This window comes from Hippocampus guttulatus, chromosome 14 (genome assembly GCF_054856545.1).
Source record: "Hippocampus guttulatus isolate MCC_2025c chromosome 14, RoL_Hgut_1.0, whole genome shotgun sequence".
Classification (NCBI taxonomy): domain Eukaryota; kingdom Metazoa; phylum Chordata; class Actinopteri; order Syngnathiformes; family Syngnathidae; genus Hippocampus; species Hippocampus guttulatus.
In genome coordinates this window covers 15295121-15309586 of record NC_141274.1, presented here as the reverse complement: position 1 = coordinate 15309586, position 14466 = coordinate 15295121, and the positions used below count along the sequence as shown (strand labels likewise).

Below are 14466 nucleotides of genomic sequence, written 5' to 3'. Positions count from 1 at the left end.
GCCGACGACTCGGCGAGCATCGCTGCGCAAAACCAAAATAATTCGTCATCATCTCCCGTTGAATGGCAGCGTTGGCTAAAGTCAGCCGTGTTGGAATGCTCGCGTTGCGTGATGCGCCGGAGTTTGCTCGGGGTGCTTTCTATTTCGGTTACGGCTTTCCGGGGTACGAATCGGGATCTTAATGCGACGCCGCGGCCGGCCAGTTAGCGCATCAACGGCTCCTCTCAGCGGGTTCTCGCGCTTCTTGTTTTTTTTTGGGAGATCCTCTCAGACGATATCTAGAAGTTTGGCTTGCCCTACTGCTGCCTCGCGGTGCCAAGCAGTTCAAGTTCTGGGAAGAATCTCGCACGTGGGTGCCGTCCCGATACCTTTTCTTGCACCCTTACGCAACACGGTCACCTGCGCTTTATCAGCTGGTTCCTCCACCTGCGCGTGCGCGTGTGCTGCCGCGTCTCTGACGGCTCTTTTCATGTTTCAGTCTAAGCTGTCGTGGTCGTTTCAAGTCTCATCTACTTTGCGGACGTAAAAATGACATGAACTACCGTTGCAAATTTTAAACATGGTTAATATTGAACAGGGTCACCGTTGACTGTTGTGAGACCAGCACAATTGAACATTTTAGGCTTTGGATCTTTGTAAGTCTGGCAATTGACATTGCAGCAGCACCCGGCAAATGTTTTTTCTATTCCTGACCATAGTTCAGCTGTAATTTGTCCGTATTTTTTAAGCAACGCTCTTACGATATCGTACCGGACGACAGCGAAAGGATGCTATGGTAGCACGACACTCAAGAACTTACTTCTCTGGCAGTGCTTCTGCGTCCAGCAGCGCTCGCTGAAGTGTCCGTTGATGGTGGTGGTCTGGCAGGTGGTCTTCCCCACAGACGCCCCGGGGCACACGTCCCCGCACTCCCTGTCGTTCTTGTTTGCCACGATGTAGTTGTCTTCCACCGAGTCCAGGATCTTGGACCAGTCCAGCGTGGACAGGTAGCAGAGGTCCGGGTTCTTCTCGATCCTGACGGCTCCCCGCGTGATGTTCATCAGGCCGCGCAGGCCCAGCTCGCGCAGCTGCAGCATCTCGAAGACCACCAGGGCGTAGTTGAAGAACAGGTTGTTGCCGCGGATCACCGTCAGGTTGGGGAAGAGGTCGCTGAGGCTCTCCATGCCGTACACGCGGAACAGCAGCAGGTAGTCGGTCACCACCGTCAGCTTGGGGAAGGTCAGACCCCGGAAGTCCTCGGGCTTGGTCCCGAACATGAGGATGATCTTTAGGTGGCCTTCGATCACCGTGCAGTTGGCCAGTGAGTTGAGGTTGCTCGCGCCGTTACGGATGTCCTTGCTTGGACAGACTGGAAAGATGAAAAGAAAGAACAAGAAGTTTAAGATGACAAAAGAACAGAGTCGCTGCACACAGACACACGAGTCTGTTAGCCGCGGTTTGCGCGAGTGGCGTATTTATGACGCTGGGGGTTCCAGATCATGGTAGACACGCCGAAGACACCCAACTGCTCGAAATTCAGGTCTGAGGAGTGGCTAGCGAGCCGCGGGGGTCTTTCCATAAGACAACTACAAATAACTTCCAAAGAAGAGCGTTCGCAAGCAGATGCTAATCAACAGATGGCGCTACAATCAACCAGGTAAGGCAATATTAACCGGCACGTGAACACGCGGCCTGCCGATCGGCCGCAACGGGTTGCCTTTGTCTATGGTGTCCAACTGGAAGCGCGAACAACGCAATCACGGGTGGCCAAAACGGGAGCCATGTGGTGGCAGGCTTGCAGACCAAAGCAGCAACAGGCCCATAAAGAGCTTAGCTTACGTAAGGCTCAGAAACAAGCGTCGGCCAATGGCTCGGTGAGAGTAAACGCGCTACGCACGCCCGGTCAATTTGACAGCGCACCCCCAAGAGTGGATCAGGCCCGATCCATCCCGCTTCTTCCACATCTGCTATTGGCTGCGCAGGCGCAACTTGGGACATTCCAACGTATAGTTCGCGAGTGCGCAGGCACGCGGCCGTGTATTTGTTTACCGAGGCGGCCGCCGGTGAGCCGGGGTGTGCGCGGGGTCAACCGCTCAGATGTAAGGTGGCGGAAGGCGTGCACCTCTTTATGGCCGAGAACTCCTTTGACACCTTCTCTCGCAACTCGGCGCGCAAACAACCAGCTTTTACAAGAGCGGTGATATAGAACATATATAATAGCCTCGGTTACCGACGTAAAATTACAATTGTGATTTAAAAAATGAATTCATTTTTTTCAAAAAGAAAAAAGTGTCCAAATATTTGGCAACCGGCAAACCGAGTGCGGCGAGAGTGAAGAGCCACAAAGAGCTCAGCTTTCTGGTGCGCACCAAAGGAGTGAATGGACAAGCGTACAATAGGAGCTCGTAAAACATGCACCGAGTGACCCCCGCTCAGAAGACGAGCGAGCCGCCGTCGCCGCTCCTATCAGTGTTCACTTTCAGCCGGGAGAGTATTTTTAGCAACGGCCAATCCAAGCCGTTGATAGCTAAGCTCACTGGAAACTGGAACATGACGACCCAAATGTGCGAGCGGGGAATTTTGGAGAAAGACTTCGCTGGTCCATGTGCGAACATTTAGTCGCAACTTTTGCCACGGCTCGTAAATCTAAAAGGACGTGCGCCAAAGGCACGAAATAGCTGCATTGCAGGTTATGGCAACGGGACGCGCCTCGAAGCAAAACAAACAGAGAACTTCTATAGGAGTAAAAAAAAAAACGGTAGAATCGAGTTGAACTGTCATACAAGTGAGGAACTCTGAAAGATGAAACCATTGTACAATAAAACTCAAATAAAAGGAGAAAACTGCTCACCCGTCGATAGCATTGTAGACCTTTCAAAGGCTGAATTCATCGTGACGATGTAAGCGGACAGATGCTTCCTGAGTCAACTGCCTGAAATATGATTTTCATCGCACATTTGTTTTCCTCGTCACTGGCGGTGGCATCCCAAAAAACGCGGTAAAAACTCAAGTAAAACGGATGGCCGCTGTCCATGTTTTACCCAACATTGGTTGCAGACGCACACACACACGCGCACACACACACACCAGAGTAGCCAATAGGATAATTGATTTAAAACGAGAGCCCTAATTTTTCCACTTTTAGGACATTCCTTTGCACGGCAGAGGCTCGTTGACGTTGTTAGGCTGGTGTTGAGTATGTGTGTGTGTGGGTGGGGGGGGGGGGGGGCGGGCTCCCTGAGAGGGCCCCTGAAAACGCGGGAACACAAGCCGTGGGGAGATTACGACACTTCCCTTTTCAAGGTTTCACTGTTCTCTTTGCTTTCCATACAAGTCAGCGAGATTCTTCCTTCCATGTGATGTTATCATCCGCGCCGAGCTTGGAAAGAACTGCGGCCAAAGCTTTGCTTCACTATTTGGCTGCCATTCGACTTCCTGGTAGCCAACGACAAATATTGATCAGGAGTGGGCAATTACAATGGATACATTTTTTTTCTTCTTCTTCCCAAAAATTGATTGGTATTTCCCCCTTTTCTTATTGCATATAAATTGGCACTATTTTTGTTGTTTTGCTGAGGTGAATCTTTTTAAATATACAGTATGTTTTAATCATAACAATCCTATTTTTGAATACTACCCTGTATATTTTTTTTCAAAGCAGCTCGCTCTCATATTGAAGACAGAGGAATGTCATCATTAAATAGATTAGAAAAAAAGAGAACAATTTTCGCCACTTTTTTTTGGTGAACATTTTCAATTGAATGGACATTTGCTGCCACTTCTGGTCTGTTGCGCCTTGGTCATCTGGGGAAAGTAGACTCCAGACATATGGCCATACTGGAGACCGTCTCAGTTTCTCAATCAGCTGCAGTAATATGGGTTGCTCGTCACGAAAATAAAGCAAATGTGCCTCAGAGTATTATTATCTGTCTACATATGATGCTAAAGCGCTAAACGGCTTTCCCTTTCTCCTTGTTTATGTCGACTTGAACAGATCAGGCAAGGCGACCCCTGCAAAAAACATTTCAGACTTGGAAGCGCAGGCCAAGAGTCAAACATTTTGTTGCTCTTGCAACGTGTGATCAGAAGTCATCAAATATGCACCATGTCTTCGGCAATGTTCGGCCAAATTGCTCTCCCACTTATGTTTTTCTCATCGACAGCTGCGCCTGTTGAGGAAGCGCTATTCAAATAAAGACGTATTGGATTGCGTTTATCCGTAGAGTGCTGCTGCTGGTTTTATTCTGGAAGGTTTCTACTTCCTGGATTTGTTCCCAGTGTTCATGGCTTGAGGACTTTAATGCGGATCTTGTGTGTCTGCTGTGAGGCACTTTGAGTGTGAATTCTTTTTAAAAAGAATTGTAAATTGATTTACAATATGGACCGCTACGTTAGCTTCCTGCGCTAGGCGCCTGCTGCCACTTGCATGTTATTTTGGGGAATTTCAGCTTGAAGGTGTCGCAAAACATCACTGAAAGTCCGCGTTGACAACGCAGATCGTGGAATTCGCAGTAGGAGGCAATTTTGGAATGCATTAAATTGACGAAAAGCTTCCTCTCTTAACAAGCACCTGAGAGGACACTCAGCCACTGGTCGGACGGGCTTGTGAAGAGGGTTCAGCGTGAGGCCCTAAAATTGACGGAGTGCGGCGGTATTGCGCAACTCTCTTTTGATTTACGATGCAGAAATTCCCGCTTGAGTCGGTTTGATGTCATTGCTCACTTTGAGCTGGGGTCAAAACGTCATGAAATCATTGGCCGTTGTAAAGCCGCCCGAGACTTCAGGCAAGGGACGGGAGGTGCCGTTACGCAACATACATGACTGCCCCCGACACGAACGACACTTGGTCCACATTCACCTATGGACAAAAAAAAAAAAACTTTTTGAATAGCGATGACATTTGTTCAACAACAAGTCATTCCATTTCGGTGCACATTCAGCCATTCTCTTCAGCCTGCGCCCCCCCACCAAGTGTGAAAATGATGAGCCAAGTCAATCTTGAAAATCTGTGTCTGAGTCAGCGAGCCCTTCAGATTTTTGACGGTTTGTGATGTCGAAATTAGGGTCATGAATATATTGTCACCAGCACATTGGGTTTCTTGGAGACAAGCCTGGGTGAAGATAGGCCAACCTCAAGCAACCAACAAACCACATGAGTTGTTTTGTTGGAAGCGCAGATTAGCAGCGGCTAACTGCATTGGCCTCAGACACTCTTATTACCACTGCATGTGCCACAAATATGGATCGGAATAACAGTAGGCAAGTATAAATTTTGCGTCTCAGTGATGAAGTGCTGCCTCTTAGAGTGAAAAATTAAATCTGCCAATTTCAAACTATATGAGGGTACAATTCGATTGGCCACCAAATTTCTTCCCGTGGCACAAAACTAATGTAGTGCATACATACCGGTTTATTTATTTTATTTTATTTTTTAACCTTGCGAGGCAAAAGGCACAAGATGAAGGGGTTGCATTAATTACAAAAAAAAACAAACAATTTCATCACAATGGCGAGTTACCCTTTTAATCATTTGTTTTTACAGTATTTGTTTCTATGCCAGTCTGTTACTCTCTCTCTCTTCTTCACGTGAAACCGGTCCTCGGTGCACAAAAGGCCGGCGATCATTTTTATTTGCTGAAAACATATGGTCGACATCTTTGTGCTTTTCATCGCAAAATAGTCGACGGCAAAAAAAAACAAAACCTTTAGTCCTTCAAAACCTTGCTTTTAAGTCTAAGCTCATATGTTGATCACCAAATGTGCTTTTTATTAGCTAGCAACAAACAAATGACTGTAAAGTCACATTGCATGACTGCAAAAGTTACACCGGCTGGGTTTGAGAATTGCGCAAGGAGAATAATGTTGGCTTTTGATGATTCTGTCAACAAGGTGTTAATTTAACAACGTGCTTGTTACTGGGGCTGGCATTTACAGTCGTGCCCCACAGGCCGGGCCACATTTCACTGACAGCTCTTTTTACGTGGGACTTTTTTTTTGGTTTTCCAAAAAACAAAAAAACAAAACGGAGCCTGCCATTGAGAGATAGTGGAGCCAAGTTTTGCATTTTGGAGTGAATCATCAAACTTTGCTCTGAAGCTCCGCCAAGGACCCAGTGACAACATTTCACAACTTTCATCATTTCGCATCACCGGTCTGACCAGTCTCGCCAGGTGTGCTGCTGGTCATCATGTAATTTCATTTCATTGCCCGCCCCCCCCCTTTTTTTTAACAACTGCATCTTTGTTCTTTTATCGAGGTCAGCGACTTATACTGACAGGCAATTGGATGCTCGTCTCCGAGATGGTAGAAGGTCCAGTTAACCTGTGTGACCAACAGAATCAATAACTGTTTTTAAATACACCGGCCAAGATTTGAAACTGTTTGTGAGTAAATGGAGACGGGATCATCATAACTTCCATATATTTGTGAAGCATTTTTTTCTAGTGGTGTGCAGTCCGTGGAAAAAAAAGGCGCTTTCAAGCGAATATTGGGCAACTACCAGTGTGGTTTGCACCATATGTTCAGGATGGATTTTTGTGCATCCTGTCATGATACACTGGAGTCAGGTTGCGCACAGAGCTAAATATATTTTTGTATGTTTTCTTAAAGCTCCCCCATAAGGCCAAATAATAAGAAAGAAAGCCATTTCCAAATAGTAAAAAAAAAATAAACGACTTTTTTTTGAACCCGCACAGTCTTAATGGAAAACACACTTGACATCGCATCCTATTTTCCTTTCCAATTACAAAGGCCAAGCGAGGACGTGATGAAAAGCGATGGAGAGGATTAAAGGGCAGCTTTGTTGTCACGCCAGGTACGCGGGCGGGGTCATCCTAAAGGCAGCGCCCAAAGAGAAACGTAATCATCTGCACAGATTTAAAAAAAAAAAAAAAAAAGACTTACTGTGCACGTGTTTGAGTGCCGTGTGATATTTACGACATTATTATATGCCGACTGCAGAAGTGCGCAGTCAACCATTTGCAGAAAGGCCCATTTTTTCTGTCCGACCTAACTATTGGTGCTGATCCTATCCTATTTTTGGGCTCTTTTTGCAATGCACTAAAATCCCGCTCAAACGCTCTCCTCCGCGATAGCAAAGGAAGAAGCTGGCGTCGGCCAACCGGCCGATAGCCGCCATCCGATTTGACGGCAAAGAGCGGCGCGAGAGGATTTCAGTACAGGCCAGACAGGGCGGGCAAAGCTCTTTGTGGGTTGTCGTCAAACAAAGCGGGGCGGTAAACCTCTCAAGATGATGCCGAAATAGGTGTGGAAGGCACTTAGCGGTGGAAGACGTTCATCGCGAGCTACCTAATGTAAGGTAACAGGAAGTGCCCAAGAATCATTTGCGATATACGTACAATACAGTTCAAATTTTGAGGTCACTGAGCCAATGAAAGGACTGAAAAACCATCGTCGCTGGCACAGATAGATAAAGACACATTATTTGAATTCAATCAATCATAATTGGGGGACCACGTATGTGAAGTTGGATACTTTGGCCACAGATAGGAATCACTGCATTACATCCATAGTAAAAAAGCACACGGCTTCATGCATTCATGGAAAAATAATAAGAATAAGAATGCTATCAGGAGTTTATGATGTCGCATTCCTTGACCGCGAGAGCGAGAAACACAACACAAAAATGTTTAAATTGGCCAGAGAGTGAGAGCAGATTATCCCCCCCCCCCCTGACATTCTCAGACTTCTTAGCCAGGAGGGCCAACGGCGACAACAATTTGTTTACGGACACAAACAGATGATAAGTGCCCGACCTTTGTGCCTTTTTACGTGCACGAGGCGCCTGTGAGTTACAACATCGTCAATATGCCGTCGTGGCCAAAACAACAGCGCTTATAGTCAAATGTCTACTGGCAAGACTCAAATTGACTTTCATCAGTTTGACTTCTTTATTTCCTTATGGATGACTACAATCCAGACATGCAATAAAAAATGAGTCTACATACGCAGATTCCAGGTGTTTGTGACGTAAGATAATGAGACCAAGATGAAGGATTTTTCTATCGTTTTCACTTTTCATGTGACCTACGACCCGCACATCTCCATTAAAAAGCAAAGTGAATTTTTTAAAGGGGAAAATAAATAAATAATCACTGTGTTGGTCTTTTTGGATAGGAGCCATGAGTATAGCTTGGAATGATGGGCAAAACGTTCATCCTTGGTTTCATCAGACCGTAACACATTTTCCCGCATCCGTCTGGCAGATTTCAAGCGTTGTTTTTGTTTTTGTCTTTGCAAGATAATGCTTCCCTCTTGTCACCCGAGCCCACGGCCCCAGACATACGAAGAAGATGAGAGGTTGCCGTCACGTGTACTAAAATTGCGGCAGCTCCCTCAACGCTGTCGCCGGCTCCCCTGACCGGTTTTCTTTTCGTCTTTTCGTTAATTTTGGAGAGGCGTCAAGTGGGCAATGTCACAAATTGTGCCATATATCCTCCTCTTGATGATGCGTGTCTTTACTCTGTTCCACCATTAATCTCATGCCTTGAAAATTCTTTGGTACCCTTCGCCTGATTGACACCTTTGAACAATGGGGTGCGCCTTCTGATGCCGTGGAAGCAGCAGCCCGTGTGGTCGCATGCAACCACAAAAATGCCGAGAAACGCCTACTAAAACATCTGAACTTTATTTGGGGTGAATGAATGGCACTTTTAAGGGTGGGAGACGTGTGCCAACTCCCATTTGACACGAGTTTAAATGATTGACTGACCACATCTGCAATTTTATGACGGCGCACTTTATCTTTGTGGTCTATTTTTACTTCCCCTCTCGAAAAGACTTTTGTATTGGATGAGATTAACAGATATAAAGTTGAATTTTAATAAAGTCATTCAGTTATCCGTCACTGCTTAAAATTTATTCAATTATAATTCATTGACCAAGTACTTTATAAAATACATTAAGAAATGTCAAGTGTACGTCACATTGTGTATTTTTTTTTATTATTTTCACCAAATCAATTGAACAATTATTTCAAAAGATAAAAAATACTTGAAAAATGACTATATTTCAAACAAGTAAATCATGTAGAATTGTTTAGTGTTAATAAACAATTCATTTTCAATTTTATATCATTTTTGCAAAAACTAAAAGGAAAACAATATATTGGTGGACAAAACAACTTTTTGAAACATTTTTATTCATAAGCGATCAGGATTGTTTCACCAATTATAATAAATGAACGTCTTAAACGTACGGCTGTGTCAAATTGTTGGTATTACTCATGTTTCATAAATCGATAAAGAGGTTATACGCACAATGTCTTATTTTTGCAATATTATGTGTACTTTACTATTCATTGATAATCCTGTAAATCAATTGACCCAGTGATTTTGAAAGGGTGGCGCGAGAACCACCATTGATATGCGAAGAACGGCTGAATTAAATGCTCAAATTATGCAGAACGTAACCTTGCCTTACGTGAAACTTTGGTTTTTTGCTCGTTACTCCTGTACAGTACGGTGACGAGACCCATGCCGCAATTTATTGTAGTCAATTTTTTAAATAATCTGTGATGTTCTTTTATCTGAAGCTTTTCTGTGATTGGGTTGCTGTTCTCCTTAATTTAAGCAGCTTTCCTTTAATTGGTTACTTCCCGATATGAGGGCATTTTGCAGCCACCATGTCTCTTCACTGTGTTGCCTCCAATGAAATTTAGCAGACAGTCTGCAGACAGCGTTACCAGAAAAACTATTTGCAAGATTAAAACCTGCCTGCGAACATCTTTGCAACCTTTTTACGAACGCTGCCGAAAACCCAAAATTCACTACGTTCGCAAGCATTCACTGTTCGGTGAGATACCAGCTTTACGGTAAATCAATAAATTCAGTTTTGTTTTGTTTTGAATGGAAAACGGGCTCCCTCTGGGTGGCATGCAAAATATTCAGCGCCAATGCAATTCGGCTGTATTTAACTTTTTAATGCAAAACAATTGCATTTGATATTTAAGACCTGTTTTAGGGCTGTTTTTTTCTTCTCAGTTGGCCGAAATAAAAATGATGGAATATGAGCCCTCGGGCCACACTTTTCCCACCACAGGTACCTAATGTTTACTTCCAAGCGAATTATATAGCGGGGGAAAAACATCATTGAAATTGAAAGGTTACTTACTCTCCGCGGTGGTGGTCACGAAGCAGGCTGCGGCCAAAACAAGAGCCAAAGTCCGGAGCCACATAACTGACTCGGGCTCGAGCACCATCGGCCAATTTGCTGCAAGCCGTCAAAAAAACTCCCCGAGTAATCCTTCTTGTGACCAGGGAGGGGGCACAAAAAGGAGGGCGTGTTGTTAGGGGTGTAATTCTTCTTCAGGAAATTGTTTTGCTTTTGCGGCGTGAGCCAGCAAGTAAACAAATATAAATCAACGGCATCCCGGAAAGATGGGCGGAGGAACGAGTCCAACGTGTTCACTCAAGCTACTGCGGCTAAAGCTAAGGCTAAGCCAACCAGCTACGTGTGGCTTCTCCGCGGGTTTGTGGCTTCAAACCCACGCGACCCAGAGCGCAAAAACGGCTTTACCTGGCAGCTAACGTGCGCCACCTGGAGCTAACAAGCTAGCTGTCAAAAGTAACCAATCCCAGCCAGCCAACTAGGCCACACACGTCAAAGTTTGGGCCGCGGACACTCAACGCCACACTTTGCCTACAAAAATGGGATGTTACGTCCACATAAATGTAAAGTATTTACACCGGGGGGGAAAAAAACCATTTTGTGTCATTCCGTGCCGTTGAGCCGCCGTGAGTCCAGATCGCTGGTGGCACGCGTGGCGTTACGTTCGCGTGAATTTGGGAAAGAATCAAATCGTCCCCCGAATACGCGTCAAATGTTGGCCAAAGCATGGCAAAATGCTTGTCCTCGTTGTGCGTCGTTTCTATTCCGAACTCCGAGGCGTGCTCCAGCGCTGAGATTTCCGAGATTTCCTGCAGCTCCACGCGGCAGCAAGGACAACTCCGTTTGTTTGCTTTTCACGTGAACGTCGCACCACCCAGTCGCGACCCGACTGCTCTTGTAAAATGGCAGACAACGCCACAACTGGAGTAAAGTCGCACTTGTTCCTTTCTGTTGTGGATCTTTTCAAAGCCCCTTCGTTCTAATTGCACGGGTAGAGAGAGGTAGTAGATGGTCTGTCTCCCAGGGTGTGTGCGTGTTTTTTTCTTCTTCTCCCAGACAGTAAACAAACGCTGCCAAGAGAGGCAGATGGGCTCCCGGGGAAACACGGACTGGAGTTTGTTGGATCACAACGGACACTCCGTCAATAAACACTTAAGATTGTGTGTGAAATGTTGCCCGCTCGGTATCCATTGCAGCCTGGTCATCCTGGAAGGGGGATTCTCCCATCTGCGGACCCTTCACAAGGTTCCTCGTTTTTCCAAAGATGTATTTTTTTCTTTGTTTTTTTTTTTTTTATAAATGAGTACTTTGTTTGTTTGTTTGTTTATTGAACATAAAACATATATACAGTAATAATTTGACAGAAAATAAGGTAGATAAAAAAAGTAAAAAGAAAGAAATCAATCTTCATTCAACACAGTTATTATGTTCAAGGGAGTAGGAAGAAGTAAAAAACTTATCTAGTCCTACCCCGTTATGTGATTGTATCTAATAAATCATTTTTATATCAATCAGAAAAGAAAAAAGTAAGAAGAAAGAAGTCTCCATTAAGGCTCATACTTTACCCTTAACCGTGATATTTTTACAACTTTTGGTTTGTATCGGGATTATATACTTCCACACCCTGACACTCTTGTGTCAATTTTCTCTTGTATTCATAATGGATATTTATATACCTTTCTCTATTTATCAACTTAGTTCTGATTTATCATTATATTTAATGTTTTGAATTTATCATTTTAACTCTGATTGATGTAGGTTGTTTGTACTATTTTTTTGAATTTGTTTTTGAACTCGGCAAGCGATTTACTCATTTTCAGGTCCGTTTCGAAATTATTCCACAGATTAATAACACCTTTGATAGATACACTTCTTTGCTTGATGTTTGTTCTTGTTTTGAGTTTTTTGAATAAGTTGGTACCTCTTAAATCATAGCTGCTTTCTCGAATTTCGAAAAACTTCTGAATGTTTTGGCAGAGCAGGTTATTGTGTGCTTTGTACATTAATTGGGCGATTTTAAAGTCAACCAGGTCATAAAATTTCATCGTATTTAATTTGATAAATAGTGGATTTGTGGGTTCCGTATATTTTGATCCATTAATAATTCGAATTGCTTTTTTTTGTAGGTTGAGAATAGGGAGTGTGTTTGTTTTGCAGGCATTTCCCCATATTTCCACACAGTAGGTCATATATGGTAATAATAATGAAGTGTATAATGTGTACAAAGATCTCTTATTTAGCACTTCCTTGGTTTTGTAGAGGATCCCTACGGTTTTGGCTATTTTTCTTTTTACGTTATCGTTATGTGGCTTCCAACATAGTTTTGAGTCTATTACTAATCCGAGAAACTTGGTTTCATACGCTCTTTCTATCTCAATTGAGTTTACCATAATTTTAGCTTGGTGTTTGATTGGTCTTGTGCCAAAAACAATTAACTTCGATTTTTTCAGGTTAAGTGACAATTTATTTCTGTCGAACCAGTTTTTTAATTTGTTTAATTCGTTTTCTACGGTTGTCAGGAGCTGTTTCAGATTTATTCCAGAACAGTAGAAAGTTGTATCATCAGCAAATAGGACACATTTAAATTGTTTTGAGACCTTGCAGATATCATTTATATATAAGATGAATAGTTTTGGACCAAGCACTGACCCCTGAGGAACTCCGTGAGTGATTTTCAGTTGATTGGTTTTTTTATTGTTGAGTTGCACGTACTGATATCTGTTTTCTAAATAACTTTTTATCCATTTATAAGATACACCTCTAATGCCATATCTTTCTAGTTTTTTCAATAATATACTGTGATCTATTGTGTCAAAAGCATTTTTTAGATCTAGGAAAACCCCAACAGTAAATTCTTTGTTGTCTATATTAGTGGCTATTGCTTCCACAAACTCCATAACTGCCATTGAGGTGGTCCGTTTTTCCCTGAAGCCATATTGATTCTCACTTAACGGCGCATGCTTTTGTATAAAGCTATCAAGTCTGCGAGAAAATACTTTTTCTAATATTTTTGAAAATTGTGGTAGTAGTGATATTGGTCTATAATTTGTAAACCGATGTCTTTCTCCACTTTTATAGATTGGAATAACTTTAGCAATTTTCATTTTTGATGGAAAGATACCAGCTTTGAATGACAGGTTGCATATGTGCGTGAAAGGTCGCACTACATATTGTATAATCTGCTTTATTATTGTCATGTCAATATTAAAGCAATCAGTTGACTTTTTATTTTTAAAAGTTTTTATAATATTTGATACTTCTTGTTTTACAGCAGTTTAAGTTTCATTCATGAGAAAGTTTTAAAAATGTAATTAATTGTTCTGTGAATAGTCTCTACAGTAATTAAACTTTTTTTTTTTTTACATGAACTTTTCTCTCTTCTAATGACCATAATGGCCCACCTTTAAAGATCAAGTGTGGACCCCTTGAAAACAAATGCCTGTCCACCCCTGCTCACTGAGCTGAAGTCTCAGGAGAGTGACGTCACGTATGAGTTTTCTGGACACGCATATCTGCGCATTGTTTGTCTTCCTGATGCCTGTTCTGCTCACCAGTTGTGCGTGTTGAATTCCACGCTTTTCCCACTGAGGAAACGTAAACGTTGGACGTCGATACTTCCTGTAAAAGTCGTTCTCAAACTATTGTTTGACTTTCTGTCCTCCCACACGTAGGTCTAAGAAAAGCTCTTTTATGAGATCGTGGCGCGAAAGCAGCTCAAGAAGGAAGCATGCATTGTTGATTGTGGAAGTGGATGAGAGGTTGTTAACAACACTGCCGTATCCAAGTGACACCAAAAATTTTTCGAAACAAAGCAAGATGGATGCTAACACTCAGAGTCTGATGATGAGAGACAGAATTCCTGTCAAGCTGCCGAGCTCTGAATTTACACTTAGATTGGTGAGATACGAGTAACTCAACTGAAACGTTTTTCGAGACACAAGCTGTCGCTCAGCTGATATCTTGCCTTGACTTGCGAGTGCAAACTTGCGATACAAACACTGTCAGGTGACGAGTGACTCAACGCACTTGTCACTAAGCAACTCTTTGTTCGCAACAATAGAAAAGGTTTTCAAAGCAATGGAGTGTTGAACACAAACGGTGGAGTAACACATGTAGACAGATAAAACTCACAGCGATAAACACAATGACAAAAAAAAATGTTGGTACCCCTCCACTAATGAAAGAAAAACCCGCAGTGGTCATGGAAATCATTTGAATCTGACAAAAGTAACAATAAATGAAAAAAAAAAGGAAAACCAATGAAAATCAGACATTGCTTTGGAATTATGGTTCAATGGAATTATTTGGGGGGAAAAACGACGCATGACTGGACAAAAATAATGGTACAAATAGAAAAGA

General features: G+C 43.2%; 1 protein-coding gene across 2 annotated transcripts in view; it reads right to left on the bottom strand.

Moving 5' to 3' along the window:
• insra (insulin receptor a) overlaps positions 1–11160 on the bottom strand; it is a 34807-nt gene extending 23647 nt beyond the window's left edge. Inside the window, exons 1-2 of one of the 2 annotated variants that reach the window (XM_086128391.1) lie at positions 10111–11160; positions 800–1348 (exon numbers count right to left, since the gene is read on the bottom strand). In XM_086128391.1, the coding sequence (XP_085984517.1) occupies positions 800–1348; positions 10111–10198 (637 nt within the window). In that variant the 5' untranslated portion in view covers positions 10199–11160. Of the gene's footprint in view, positions 1–799; positions 1349–2830; positions 3158–10110 lie in introns of those variants that run through there. The other variant, XM_086128392.1, reaches the window with a different exon arrangement.
• Between the last annotated feature and the right edge of the window lie 3306 nt (positions 11161–14466).